At 37.9% G+C, this 15,045-nt stretch overlaps 1 protein-coding gene across 2 annotated transcripts in view; it reads right to left on the reverse strand.

Moving 5' to 3' along the window:
* Positions 1–338: 338 nt before the first annotated feature.
* Positions 339–15,045, reverse strand: part of LOC136848722 (uncharacterized) — an 85,147-nt gene continuing 70,440 nt past the window's right edge. For both annotated transcript variants that reach the window (XM_067121244.1, XM_067121243.1), the window contains 2 exons: positions 4,930–5,097; positions 339–1,648 (listed from right to left, as the gene is read on the reverse strand). In XM_067121244.1, coding sequence (XP_066977345.1) covers positions 1,203–1,648; positions 4,930–5,097 — 614 coding nt within the window. In that variant the 3' untranslated portion in view covers positions 339–1,202. The remainder of the gene's footprint in view (positions 1,649–4,929; positions 5,098–15,045) is intronic.

The raw sequence follows: 15,045 nt of genomic DNA on the forward strand, positions 1-15,045 counted from the left end.
TCTCATCTCTAGACCTTACTGGACAGCCACAGAGTAGGATCACCGCGTCTTCTGCCAAAAGACAGATTTGTCATCTGTCTTCCTAGGGTACTCACGATTGATCCTTATTTCTATTGTACAGTAATAACAGATAACGATAATGACTACACGATAAGGGGGTTACATAACAGAAATGGTGAATACTATAACACAGTTTAAAAACTGTTTCTTTTAGCCGAGTGTGGCTGAGCACACGAGAAACGGAACTCAGGCACGGACCGAGGGCATATTGGTGTCCCTCTCTGGGTGGTGTAGTTTGCAGCTAAATCTAAAATAAGGCCTCATAGTTATGAACGAAATGTAATGTATATAGTCTATTTGTTTCCTAAATGAACAACTATCTATCTTATATGCATCCAATGAATTTTTATGGGTACAAATAAAGAAAACGAATTCTATTTCAAGCATTTTGTGATGTACAGCCACAGGCACTGTTCGCATGAAATCCAAGTTTATGGATTGCGAAACCACGTCAACGACTGACAGTTTATTTACACTTAAATATGTATTTATAATGTTCTAGCGTTAACTGCAAGTCACAAGGAATGACTTAATGACTTAGAAGGCAGAAGAAAAATTCTACACGATCTGCTCATTACTGAAATCTTTTGTCTTTACTTTCTTTCCTTTCCAAGATTTCTCATCTGGAAGACTGTCACTTGAGCGTCACCCCTGACTAAAACCTGGTAACTGGAACAGAGTGAATTAATTCCATCTCAGCATGAATGAGAATCACAATGGCCCCTCGCAAAATCAGCCAATTACTGACAAGACGAATTCCCCACTGACTCTTAGCATGAACAGGAACCTGAAAACAACTTCCAGAGCCTCTTACCATGCATGAACAATCTCTTCAGGAACTGCAGAATTTTGCATCACAGCCTCAAGACAGAGATTATACTAGAAAAAAAAAGTTATTAAAAATGAGGACGACTGGACTTCTGATGGTAACAGGATAATGGAAGCAACTTGGTATACACATCTCCCAGGGACAGAAGGCAGCCCTGTTGTAAAGAATGCAATGGTCTGAGACTCACACAAGGTGACAGCACTACTAACAGCCAAAAGGTACCTTGCTGAAGTAGATATAGGCATGACCATCACAGTTTATACTGTTCTCAGCCCACTTCAGTCATTCCAACGCGATACCTAACCCCAGGTATCTACTCTTTACTGTCTTTTCTCTCACTTTCTGCGCATTCACTATTGAGAGACACCACTGTATCGTCAGCAGGCAATTCGGTCATCTGAGTCTCATCCATGACGTCATTTTCCATGGAGTGAATCTGCGCGCTTTCCATGCTCTTGTTCGGAGAGGCTTCTCTCTTCCTCTCCTTCTTGTTGTACAGCGTCCCTTTTGTAAATGGCGGCGAGTACGCCAGCTGGGTCATTCTCTTGTGTTCCTCTTTGGATATCGTCTCCACGGGCATGGCCATGATCTCCCGTTTCCTCTTGAGTCTTTTGGCATGCCGGGGTAGGATGACCAGCTTCCCGATAAGGTAGTACGCGAACCCTGTGGTGAAGGCTATGCCGCTGAATATCTGGAAGGAGAAGGGCGCTCCCAGCCACGTCATGAGGTAACCTCCCAGAAGGCTGCCGGCGCTCTTGCCTGCGGGAGGGGAAATGAAGGTTAAATTCTACAGTTTATGTAAAAAAAAAAAAAAAGGACTGGAAATGAGGAATCTAAAAAGAGCGTCTGTCTTTTCAGAATTACACTGTGACATTCTCTGTACACAATGAATAATATTCTTAATTTTTACTGTGCACTTTGGAAACTAATGCTATAGTTGGTGGGCTCAGGTCAAGTCGTTCGTCTAAAGACAGATATTCGGCCTGTTGTAAAGTTTTATAGCTACGAACGTAACACAAATTGTATGTGGTCTGTTTGATAAAGCTACCCCATAGCTCCTGGGTATTCATTCTTTTGCCGTGGCATAAACCACCCCTTAGAATATATTGGCCTTATTGTGGATTTACCAACTACTCCCATCTTTGATTTTCCTAAAACTAATTAGAACTCATGTTTGAAGGATATAGGACAGCAAACTTCCATACACCTTTAATACCTTGAATAAAATTATCTAATATAAATGTTTCGCTTACGCAGATTTTAAGATCGGATTTCTTGTCATCTTTGGCTAATTATTTTCGTAGCGTGGTAGCAGTCTGGCCTATCAGCTGCACTTATTCCACAGCAAAGGTAACACTTTTACAGTATTCTCGGGACATTTAACACATTTATATCAAAGGTCAAGTTAGTCATCTTCGGAACACTTAGCACCAGAATTCGAGGCAGGTATAAAACTTCTGTGTTCCTCCGTACACTCCGCTCCACACTCGCCATTTTCATTCCTGGTTTGTAAATCGTTTCCAGCGGAGAGGTTCCGGAATGTCTCGGATGCGGCAAGGCGACGATGGGGGTGGGAGGACGATTATTAGGCTCAGGATCCTGATATGCTGTAGGTCTAAGCCTTTAAAACCCCGAGTTGGGTCTTAAGGCCATAAACAGTAACCATGAAGCCTGTTATCTTGCAAAATAAGTAGTAAGTTGTGATGACTCATGATGTGCTTGGTCATTTGCGAGTTCTTGCGCATCTTCAAGCAGACTTATAGGCAACATGAGAATTTATAGTAAAAATTTCCTTTTTCGACATTTTTTCTGAAAGTAGGTTATGGATAACAGTTACAATGATTTTAACCAGCAGGCTTCGGAATTCATATTACGTTGAAATTAAAATGGTAAGGAATACAGAGTCCCCCACAAAATTTCCATGAATTTATCTGTGTCGAAATCTCATCGGTGTACGATTTTTATGTATAAAAAGTGAAATGAGCGTCATTTACAATAATGCAGTAGGAAAAATAACTCACCATCTCCGTAAGAAATCATGGACATGCCTGCCTTTGAATAAGAGGTCTGTTTTTACTTCATTCTTTTACAATTTAAAAGAACGTAAAATTTACATTGTCGGGAAAGATTGTGATTAATCGCAATCTTCAAGTCTCTTTTAGGACTGATTTTCGACAAGAATGATGAAAGTGTTGCTGGGAGACCGTGGTTGAAGACTCTTGCAATACAAAAAACATTTTAAAAAGTACTTTCCCAAAGATATAAACTCCTCAGGAGAGGGAAAATATTAACGTGGAAAACCATAAGTTAATCAGAAGTTCCTATATTTATTCCCTTCAAGTAGTTCTTCATTGGAGGGGTGGGTAGAGCTCTCGGCTAGCACGCTGTTGGCCCAGCGTCGGACTCTCCGACCGGCCAATGAAGAATTAGAGGGATTTATTTCTGGTGATAGAAATTCATTTCTCGTCATAATGTGGTTCGCATTCCGCAATAAGCTGTGGGTTCGTTGCTGCGTAACCAGTTGGTTCTTAGCCACGTAAAATAAATCTAATCCTTCGGGCCAGCCCTAGGAGAGCTGTTAATCAGCTCAGTGGTCTGGTTAAACTAAGATATAATTAATTTATTCCCTTCAACATTTACGGGTTACATTCAAGCAAGGAATAGCGTTGGCAAAAGGCCGGCATAACCTAAACTTTATTATTATTATTATTATTATTATTATTATTATTATTATTATTATTATTATTATTATTATTATTCAGAAGATGAACCCCATTCATATCGAACAAGCCCACAGGGGCCGCTGATTTGAAATTCAAGCTTGCAAAGAATATGGTCTTCATTAGAAAAAAGTAACAGAAGGTAAATGGAAATACAGAAAGAGTTCACTTATTAAAACGAAGAAAAAATAAATTAATAAATAGATAGATAAAAATGTAAGTGAATTATTAAATGCAAGGAGAATTCTACTGGGGTTGTATTGCATTGCATCTTTGCTTGAACTTTAGAGGTTCCAATCGCACAACATCCTCAGGGAGACTGTTCCACAGTCCAACGGTGTGAGGAATAAAGGACCTCGGGAACTGAGGAGTTCGACAGCGAGGCACATTTACTGCATATTGGTGCTGCTGTTCAGCATATCTGGTTTCTCTCGGCAGGAAAAGGGAACCAGGGATCAGTTGTGAATGGGAGAGATCTCTGTTAAAATCCAGCTTATGAAAAACTAACAAACAAGAGACCATCCGTCGATGGTCCAGACAGAAGACAGACATCTTGTCATTCTTTGAAAGCAATAATAATTTTGTCCTAAATAGGCCTGTCACGGGTCATTTAAATGTTCAAAGAGTAACCTAGTTTTCCCCACTCTCCCTCTCTCTGTTTTTATTGCTGAGAGCAATCAAAAACAGCTGGACTGGGGAGTGATCGATGAAAACAAGAACCACCAAGTTCAAGTGATGAAAGGTAACGACCAGCTGCGCACTCGTGGTAACAAAGCAGTATTAGATTCGCATTATGTTCGAAAGTAACTTCAGTGCTTTCTTTCTGGTTTTATCTTGGTTTCATCTTAAAGCAATACCGTTCGATCTCCCAGTTGTATTAACAATTGGGCAATCTTGTAGAAAGTATTTTTAATCTTACAGATCAGTATCACGATTACATTTAATAATTTTTTTAGTAATCTAAAAGTCCACCACTAGGAATATGGTTTTGAGCAACTATCTCAAATCATCTGTCCATCACAGAAACGAACCTATTAATGGTGTTAAACTAATTGGAATCGTATACTCATTTGGTTCCGACTGAGTAGAAACCATAGTGTGACACTCTCCTCGACTCAGAAGCTCTTTAAAAATTATAGAACGACCTTTTTTTCGGAAGTTTACTGTAAAAGAGTGGAACTATCATTAAGCAGCATTTTGTTTGTGATTTTGGCTAAATAGCAATGACTGCCACACACGTTCTGATAACATGATTACACGTGAACTTGATTGTGAATTGTAAAATATCACTTTTCTTGTTCTTGGCAAAATGTACTTTACCTAATCCGTAGTGGAAGGTGGCCAGGATTCCTTGAAGGGTCGCCACGTTAGACTTTGAGGACAACTGAGCTCCGTAGGTGATGGCTGCCGCCACTAGGAGCCCCGTTGTCACGCCTTCAAGGACCTCGAAAGGCATACACCAGTAGTACTCCTTCAGCATCGAATACCCTGAAAGATGTATACAAATATAGGTCAATGTTTCATAAGATGGCTTCAATAAGTCAGTAACATTCCTTCAGAATTGAATAGCCTGAAAGATGTATACAAATATAGGTCAATGTTTCATAGGATGACTTCAATAAGTCAGTAACATTCCTTCAGAATTGAATAGCCTGAAAGATGTATACAAATATAGGTCAATGTTTCATAAGATGGCTTCAGTAAGTAAGTAACATTCCTTCAGAATTGAATAGCCTGAAAGATGTATAAAAATATAGGTCAATGTTTCATAGGATGGCTTCAATAGGTCAGTAGCATTCTTTCAGCATCGAATAGCCTGAAAGATGTATACAAATATAGGCCAATGTTTAATAAGAGGGTCTCAGTAAGTCAGTAACATTCCTTCAGAACTGAAAGCATGAAAAATTTGTACAAATATGAGCAAGTGATCATTAAGACGATGGTATCAAGATGTCAGTAGCATTCCTTTAGCACTGAAGGGCCATGAAGATATGAAGAAATGTAAAAACATGTTTAATAGCTGTCGGTTTTTAACCATCGTAAACCAGTAGTATTCCCAAACAATGAGTATCTAAGCAAATAGTGATATTGACGACATGATGACGAATACATATTTTTTTATAAATTAGAATCAAAATAAAATCCAGAAATAAGGAAAACCTAAAGTAACACAACTTTATTTTTTCCTATTTAATTTTTTTACAGTAATCAAGATAAAAAATGTCGACATCTTAAAGCGACCTCACCAAGGTCCTTGGGAAGAAGTCGTGGATATAGCCAATCTCAAATCGGGTAATATATAAATTCTTCAAGGTCCCTCTGAATATATAGTATACTGTATATCTTTAAAAATATTTAAGGTACTTCCTCAATTTACTTTTAACGCATCTCTTCATACTACACTCCCATCACATTTAGCAAATTAGTTTGCCTTTTTCTGCATCTAGGATATGAAGCATTACTTTGAATTTAACTAACGTTTTGAAAAGCTCTTTCATACTTTACCTCATTATGAGGAAAATATATATAATTAGATACACACATATATATATGTATATGTATACATATATGATACATATATGCATATATCTAATAATAGGAGGCGATAAAAACGCCAGAAAGGTAGAAAGTTATTGCTATATTTCAGAGACCAAACTGTCTCCCTCTACTGGAAAGTATATACTTTTCAGTAGAGGGAGACAGTTTGGTCTCTGAAATATAGCAATAACTTTCTACCTTTTTGGCGTTTTTATCGCCTCCTATTATTAGATGGGTTTCTGTTTTAACAGAAAATATTTCATAGTCACATACATATATACAGTATATATACATATATATATGTATGTTTTTGTATATATATATATATATATATATATATATATATATATATATATATATATATATATATATATATATATATATATATATATATATATATATATATATATATATATATATATATATATATATATATATATATATATATATATATATCGTATATCTGAGTTATTATCGTACTGCATTCTAATTGAAGTTTTTACGAGAGGGCAACGCATTACCTCATTCTTGGCCACAATCTTGTTCCTCATGTCCTATCTATCATTAAACACCCCCCTCCCCTCCTCTCTCTCCCCCTCCCCCACAACCAGACCAACCCCCCAAAAACCCACCCCACCAATTTTCCTAATGCGTGCTACAGGAGGGAGAGTCTGCAATAATCGTCGTAAGTTGTCACTTCATATCCTGGTCTAGAAGTGATGTCTTTTTATTCACAGGCCCTCATATAACTAGGTGGCATAATTCAGCTTCAATTGGCTGTGCATTATTGGCCATTGCGGCGCATTCTGTTCTATGTGAAGAATTCCACAAATGTCGCTTTTTGCATCGTTTGGTCAATCCACGGCTTCCAGAGTTAAAGGGTCATATTTTCCGGCGTGCGACATTGCAACCAGCGTTAGTCCCGATGAATATTTATCGTGCATTATTTTGTGTTATAGTCGTAATATCATTGTGTCACGACGAGAAGAGCGAAAACGGAAAATGGATTTGATTCTCTCTCTCTCTCTCTCTCTCTCTCTCTCTCTCTCTCTCTCTCTCTCTCAGATTATGAAAGTTCGTGGACACAAGAAGATTTCACCTTGTTTGGTTTAAAAGGAATTTTCTAATTAACGGTAAATCAGACGGAAGTTCGGAATTCCGTCGTTTCATCCATTTCTTTGACTTCTGATACGTTAACTTATTATTATCTATTTATATATTCATTTATTTGTTACTTCTAGAACAGTGAGCCGTACTACTTTTGTTGGAGTTCAAAAGATACTGTACCTTTCTCTCCTACAGATTCTAGAGTTGACTTTATTGTATTACAAAGGACCTTAGGAGGCAGTAAAATGGGTTTTCTTATTTATTTGTTGTGCATATATTTGTCATTGTTGTACAATGAAGTCTTGCAAGTAATAGAAAACTTTCCTTGTAATGTAAACTTGGGATTACCTTCGACTCTGTAGCATATTGGCAAAACTAAGCCTGTGAGCTAGGCATAAAATAGCACAGTCTGATGCTTCATAATACCTCGACTTAACTGATTATCAAAAGAAAGTTACCAGTAACGTCGGTAAAAAAAAAAAAAACTACCTCTGTATTCTAGGATACAAATATGAGATTCCGTTGACTGCCAGGTGTAACAGGGAATGAAATCAAGTGAAACCAGTATCGTCAGGTGACAGAATATCAACAGAATTACAAACAAATAGAATTACAAAGCTATAAACGACAGAAACTGACAAACTTTGTCAAGAAGTTCTTCCCGAATATTATTCGAGAGTACCGACAAGGTTGCTACATCAAGCTGGTCTTGCGTTAGCACGGGCTCTTGCTAGAATGGAGGAATGAGATGTAGAATTTAATGGGCTTTGAAAGAAGAAGTTGTTTTCAATAAGTGCAGTGGTTCTTAACCAGGGGTGCGAAGCCGGTTCGGAAGGGGTGCGAGGATGCCTATGAATAATTAAAGCAAAATATATTTTTATATCGCATGTTATTTTTTTTATTCAAAAAATAAAAAAATAAAAAAATAAAAAATAATAATAATAATAATAATAATAATAATAATAATAATAATAATAATAATAATAATAATAATAATTATTATTATTATTATTATTATTATTATTATTATTATTATTATTATTATTATTTATTTTTTTTTTTTTATTTCAGCAATTCAGAGGGTGCGAGAACTGATTGCTGATTTGAAAGGGGTGCATACATTGAAAAAGGTTAAGAACCACTGAATTAGTGAATCTTAGGCAACTGTTCACTAACCTCAAAATTGGCACATTGTACGAAAGAACTGATGACGAACTCCGGAACTCAACCCATTTGGTAAAGGAAAGGAAGACAATACAAAGAAATTTTTAGACTAAAATGTTTAAACCTTTAAGCCACGACTGTTTCCTTACCTAGATTTTTATAGTTAATATAAAAAAACGCATTGCTGACACTTCAAACGAAAGCATTTCTACAACACCGTCGGTAGTTTAAAACTGCCCTTTACCAACCATTGTAATATATATACATACATATATATACTTACATAAACATACATATATACTTGAAAAAAGTGACCAGGTGGAAAGCGAAAATTATAGGAATCAGGAAATCGGCACTGGGAGGGAAGTTCCTGCATCAATACATATGGTACAATCAATCTCAGATAAAACAAACAGAAAATTATGCTTATGTTTAGGGAATGTAAATGTATACTGTATATATATATATATATATATATATATATATATATATATATATATATATATATATATATATATATATATATATATTTATTTATATTTCTAATTATAAGCATAATTTTCTGTTTGTTTTATCTGAGATTGACTGTACCATATGTGTCGATGCAGGAAATTCCCTCCCTACACCGATTTCCTGATTCCTATAATTTTCGCTTTCCACCTGGGCACTTTTTTCAAGTATGTATGTATGTGTCTATGTAAGTATGCATGTGCAAAAGTTAAAACCAAGACTGTCATCAGCTCCAAATCTGGTGCCCTCCGGGGCAACACAATCAACAACAGTGCACAATCCTTTGTGAACTCTTGGAGAGAAGGGAGTCAACAACTGCCAATTATTTGGAGTATTGTGTCGCGGTTCTTGAGCGCCTCTCCTGACGCAACATCCTCATTCATAAGCCGGGCAGGCGAATTAAGCCAATCTGGGCGTCAAGCAGATCCTCGTAATTGAGAGGAGATAACGTGAAGATGGCAGTATGTATCTAATCGGGGTCGTTCGTGGTAATGCTTCGCTGGAGAGAAGCACTGACCGAATCTTTGATTACACTGAGCGAGGGAAACTATCGAATTCTCTTATATAACGCGTGAGAGAAGAATTACGCTAGATGGTTTCTTGCACCTCTCAGGAGGTAGTACTAATTTTGACTTGTTTTTATAAGAGAGAGGCAATTGTAAATTATTTCTTACTCTTCTCACCAGAAAACATTATTAATTTTCGTCGACTCAGTGCAGAATATGCAAGTCTGATTCAGCATATATTATACAAGAGAGAACGGAAGAAACTACTAAAATGCGTAGATCATGGTCAGACCTCTTATGGCTAAGGCCCGTGCTGGCATAAGCCACCCTAATATAAATAAACCATCCACCTACAAAATTCAGCAGAACAAAAGCTTTCTCATTAGGAAAATAACTTAAAGAATATGGTCACCATCCTTTTTTTAAGAGATAAAGACAGGCATGGACCTTCCTAGAATGAGGATATACAGATGAAGTCAAGCCTACGTATGGTTTGTATGTTACTAGGTCTAAACGTGGACAGTGGCAGAAGTTATCTATTTAACGGGATGTTCGTGGACTGCCAAGGTTGAAGTATTCCCTTATCATTTGTATTTACCCGTATAAATCATTAAATATAAAAAAGCCAGAGAGTTTTATATCATATAGCGTTGTAAATTATAGTGGCTAAGCGGAGATCTTCAACGGTATGTTATTCAACTTTTAAATTGACGCAGTTTCTTTCGTCTGAAAATGCTTAACGTTCTGTGGCCATCTTCGTCTGCAGAAGTCAAACTGAAATTCTGAAAGATTGGTCAACATCTGGCAGACATTCTTCGTCAGCAGTGGGCTTGACTTCTTTTAGATTTAAACAAAATGAAGGCAAAAGTGACGACTCGGCTCTCTTATATAATAAACGAGGGTTACAGGAAGTGAAAAGTTACAATGTTTATCAGTAATGAAAAGGCGAAAAGTTCTAATGTGTCTCAGATAATACCCAATAAATTAATAAATGCCATAGGCACATAAAAGATAAAAAAAATATTTTACCCAAAGTAATAAAAAAAGTGGCAATCTAGTAATCCAAAGAGTATAAATAAAATGACCTTAAAGGCCATACAAATTGTAAGTTTTTCCTCCATACTGTGAACCACTCGTTCCTCCTTTAGTCTGCGCAAGGAAGGCCCAATTTAAAGTTCTCTTTAGCATGCCATAAAACATTCGCTTCCTATTTTGGTCACCACATCTGCCCCTTTCTCGACGGAGGTTTAAACCACCATACATAACTCCGCGACAAGGTCATATTGCGGTGTGCAACAGGTGCACGTGAAAAAAGAGCGACTTCCTTCATTTCCACCTCGCCGTCTCTTCAAAGCGGTGCTTCAGCCACAACCTGCCTGCAGGCTGCTTGCTTTGAGTCTTCAGGCCTGCCTTCATTGCCCAATTGATTCCATTTCCCCCGCTCACATGGCCCGCTTAAGGTCCAGTGACCCAGAGTCAAATTTTTCCGTTGTCGTTTTGGCGGTGTTGTCATGCCGAATCTTGGAAGTCAGTCTCTTATGGATTGTGCAATTGCATTTCAAAATAGATAATTTTATGATCATGCATACAATTTTCTGATAAATGAACCGATGAGAGGTAATCATTTGGAAATTACAATTCATTATACACTCCTAAGAGCACTGAAAATTTCTATCTGACTGATAACATTTTGAAATTAACTCATATGACTGTAAAGTCTGAGAAAGTGTGTGATATAATGAGGTTTGTCCTCCCTTTGATTATGATCAATATCGTTGCTGTGGGTTTTCAAGGTTAACTGTTATCCCAATTTGTGAAAAAGCCCAAGTACTGGAGATACTGAGCGTTGAATGCAAAGGGTTATATGGAACAGGATACGGTCATGTTTCGTGACACTTCAATTTCCAAGGGCTCTATAGAGACTGCAACTGACCCTAGTCCGCAAATTGATGCTCTTTTTACGCCGGTGATCGTCGACGAGAATTCCCGCACATTCGCTCGAATCAACCACAAACATTTTTCTTTTTAGTTTTCTGTAAAAGAAAACTGTTGTGACGGCTTTCTCTGTCCGTCCGCACTTTTTCTGTCCGACCTCAGATCTTAAAAACTTCTGAGGCTAGAGGGCTGTAAATTGGTATGTTGATCATCCACCCTCCAATCATCAAACATACCAAATTCCAGCTGTCTAGCCACAGAAGTTTTTTTTTTTATTTTATTTAAGGTTAAAGTTAGCCATGATCGTGCATCTGTCACTGCTATAAGTGCCAACAACACCGGCCACCACCGGGTCGAGGATGAAAGTTTCTTGGGCCGCGGCTATAAGTTTCAAGGGCAGTGGCTGTAAAGAAAACTCTATTGAGCTGAAGAAACTTCGGCGCATATTTTACTCTTTTTTTTTTTTGTAAGACCGTTTTTAGGGTAAATTTTCCTGGTAATGTCTCTCGTGCATTCCTTGTCTTATGACGCCGCAGGAGCGTCTCAAACTCAAAGGCCAAATTCATTTCAATTAAATTCGCCCTCCCACGCTCGCGGCTTTTCGCTCATGTAAGCAACATTGTTCTTCTTCCTCGCCGGGCGTTCGTGGCACCAACAGCAGTAATGTGTCTCATCTTTGATGGGATGAGATAAGGAAGTGCCCCCGGGATGGAGCAGGCGGGCGGGCGGGTGGTCCACGAGGAAATGGGTATATATAAGACGGGCACGGAAAGGAGAAAATGAGAGTAGATGGCAACTCTCACCCCCTTCTCCTCACTTGGCAAGGCCAATCAGCTCCAATTGAAGTATTCATGGCACCACTTCAGCGCCGCCAACCGCAGTCAATGGCGGGTTTTCATTCTTTCTCCAACGTCTGTTACGACTCTCTCTCTCCCTCTCTCTTTTTTTTTCTCCCATGCCTCGCGTTCTCTTTTCTTTTATTTTTTTTTCCGGAGCAATCCCATTCATTAACTTCAGAGAATCTCAGCTGAGGGAAGGGCGGGAAAGTAGCCTATTTTACCCTTACAAATCTGTTGATTTCAAGAGAACCTTGATTTTGTATAAATACTTTGGAAATATTAGATAAGCCTTTCGGGATATAAAAGTAAACAAAGTCGGATATTTATAAAAGGGGGATATGATAACAAAAATCCGATGATGATAATAATAATTATCAAAGGTATTTTTCAAGTGATTTCATAAAGACATAGACGACTATTTGGAAATATCCAAGGACACTTGTCTCCTGAGGCCGTGTGACAGCGATGTCTCTCTGGATGTCAGTTCTCCCCAACCCCAGGCATCCACCCCCCAGCCCCCGCGTCATTTTTAACCCTTTTTTCCCGTTGTTTATTTAACGCATGCTTCCTCTTACTTATAATTTTTCTTTATATAGAGTATGTCGAGTACTTTTTAAATCGACAAATTTTGTATACCTTGATTACCCTTTTTCTTTTTCTTTTTTTTCGAAAGAGATAGCTTGGAACCAGTTTCCAGGTAACTGGAGCGGAATGCTTGTGTAAAAAATGTAGAGAGAGAAAATGAAATAAGAAAAAAGTGGAAAAATTGTCCCTAACTCATAAAATGTTATTTTTTAGTCCACTTGAAATGTAATACTCGACATGAGTAAAAAATTTTAGTAAGAAATTCAGCCTCCAAATCGATTCTATAGATTTCATAGATAAAATACCTCTAAAAGTGAGTAGACAGATACAGCTCGTATACATAGAGGGTATACACTTCATGTACTTCGTGTATATTATATTAATGTCAACATAGTCTTATTTCTTCTCGTGGGTTTACAAAGGCCCCTTTTCTTTGACCAGTACTTAGACTACTTAAGCTTGTTTACCAATTAACGCCTCCAGTTAATGCGAGAATATCAGGGTGACCGTCTCTTATGTTTACTGAATCTTTCAACTAATTCCTTACTATGCCGTCTCTTTGTCATAGCAAAGAATTCTAAGTATCAGCTCCGCGCCTGTTTTTACCTTGGAAACTGGTTTTTTCTACACTTTTAGGGCTTCTGATACTGGCGGTGCATTTGTTTGTTGTCGGCCAAATGGAATGTCCCTTCGCTGTGTTTAGTACTGGTCCGGGGGCTGGGGCGGTACCCATACATTAACAAGTTATTGTACTTGCCGGACGGGATATGAACCGTTCCAAACAGACGTACCCGTGCTCTGTCTTGAGAAGATCGTTTATGGAAACCCCTTGTTGGATGGACTTTAGGGGTTAATTACAGGTTAATTATATTCGTGCGACAAAAATTGAAGGTAAATCCATAATTAGCAACCAAAAAACTTTAGACAAAGTCAAGTTAGAAGGAAATCGCCGCCGCGGAGCTACTGCTTAGATCTACCGACAGGTTTATTATAGTGTCCGACCATGACTTAGGGAGTCCCGGCCAACGTCTAAAGAACTGAGACCTTGGTCCTGGCCATTGCGTCTCGATCTTTCACCATTAAATAAGATGAGACAGAAAAACAAAAGTCAACTTTCGCACGCACAGGCAAAATGTCTCGTGAGTTCCTTCCATTATTGGACGTGAGGTTTGTAATTGCTGTCATTCCTTTTCGACGCCCGTTTCTTTGTTTGCTTGTCTATGATAGTTGGCAGGATTACACGCAAATGTAGGTACGGACATTTCAAGGTCCATTATTGGTTCATATGATTTCACTGACACTTAGCGACTTGGATTCATCTGTAAGAAACTGCCACAAATGGTGATGTTTTCTATCTGCTAAAATGACCAGATCTCCCATTAATGTTATTATCAAAATAATGATAAAAGGCAAGATTTCTATACTGTGACACTAAGCATTTGTCTGATGTAAGTTAAAGGGATAGTTCGACTCGCTTTCATGAACAGGCATTGTTTATTTACCTAAAAAAAAAAATAACTTGACAGGTTATAAGAAAAACAAAAGAAACGTGTTTCGTGTATACGTTGTTTAGGCCTACGCATAGATAGGCTTACAAAAGAGAGGCGTATTCCCTCCTTTATTTGGCGATTTTTTTTTTTCAAAACGAAGCAGGAAAATGGGCTAAGAAAACGCTGCCATTCTGTCACAGAAAAAAAGATAATTTTCTCATTAGGGAGCTCGATTTGGGTAGTTAATGAAAGAACGAGTTTTCCTTTGCTGTTAACCTGCGTAACCAGAGCTTGAAAGTAATGGCGAAGTATTTGACGTGAAAACAATCTGAAGATTAATCTGACCTCTTCGTTTACTAAAATCTATAAGTTTCTGTCTATTCACAATCTTTCACTGCAGGTTTTTATTCATTATTTGGTTATTTATCTCCGAAGGCTATCTTGAAAAATGCCAGTTCTTTATTATTAAAGTTTATATGTCAAATATTCCCTCAGAGTTGTTCCGTTAATCGCTTTTAGTTTTCTGTACAGGAAAGCTATTGTGCTGGCTTTGTTGTCCGTCCGCACTTTTTTCTGTCCGCACTTTTTCTGTCCACACAATTTTCTCTCCGCCCTTAGCTCTTTAAAACTACTGAGGCTAGAGGGCTGCAAATTGGTATGTTGGTCATCCACCCTCCAACCATCAAACATACCAAACTGCAGCCCTCTAACTCAGTAGATTTTATTTTATCTATTAAGTTTAATGTTAGCCATAATCATACT

The sequence above is a fragment of the Macrobrachium rosenbergii genome, chromosome 19 (assembly GCF_040412425.1).
Source record: "Macrobrachium rosenbergii isolate ZJJX-2024 chromosome 19, ASM4041242v1, whole genome shotgun sequence".
NCBI lineage: Eukaryota > Metazoa > Arthropoda > Malacostraca > Decapoda > Palaemonidae > Macrobrachium > Macrobrachium rosenbergii.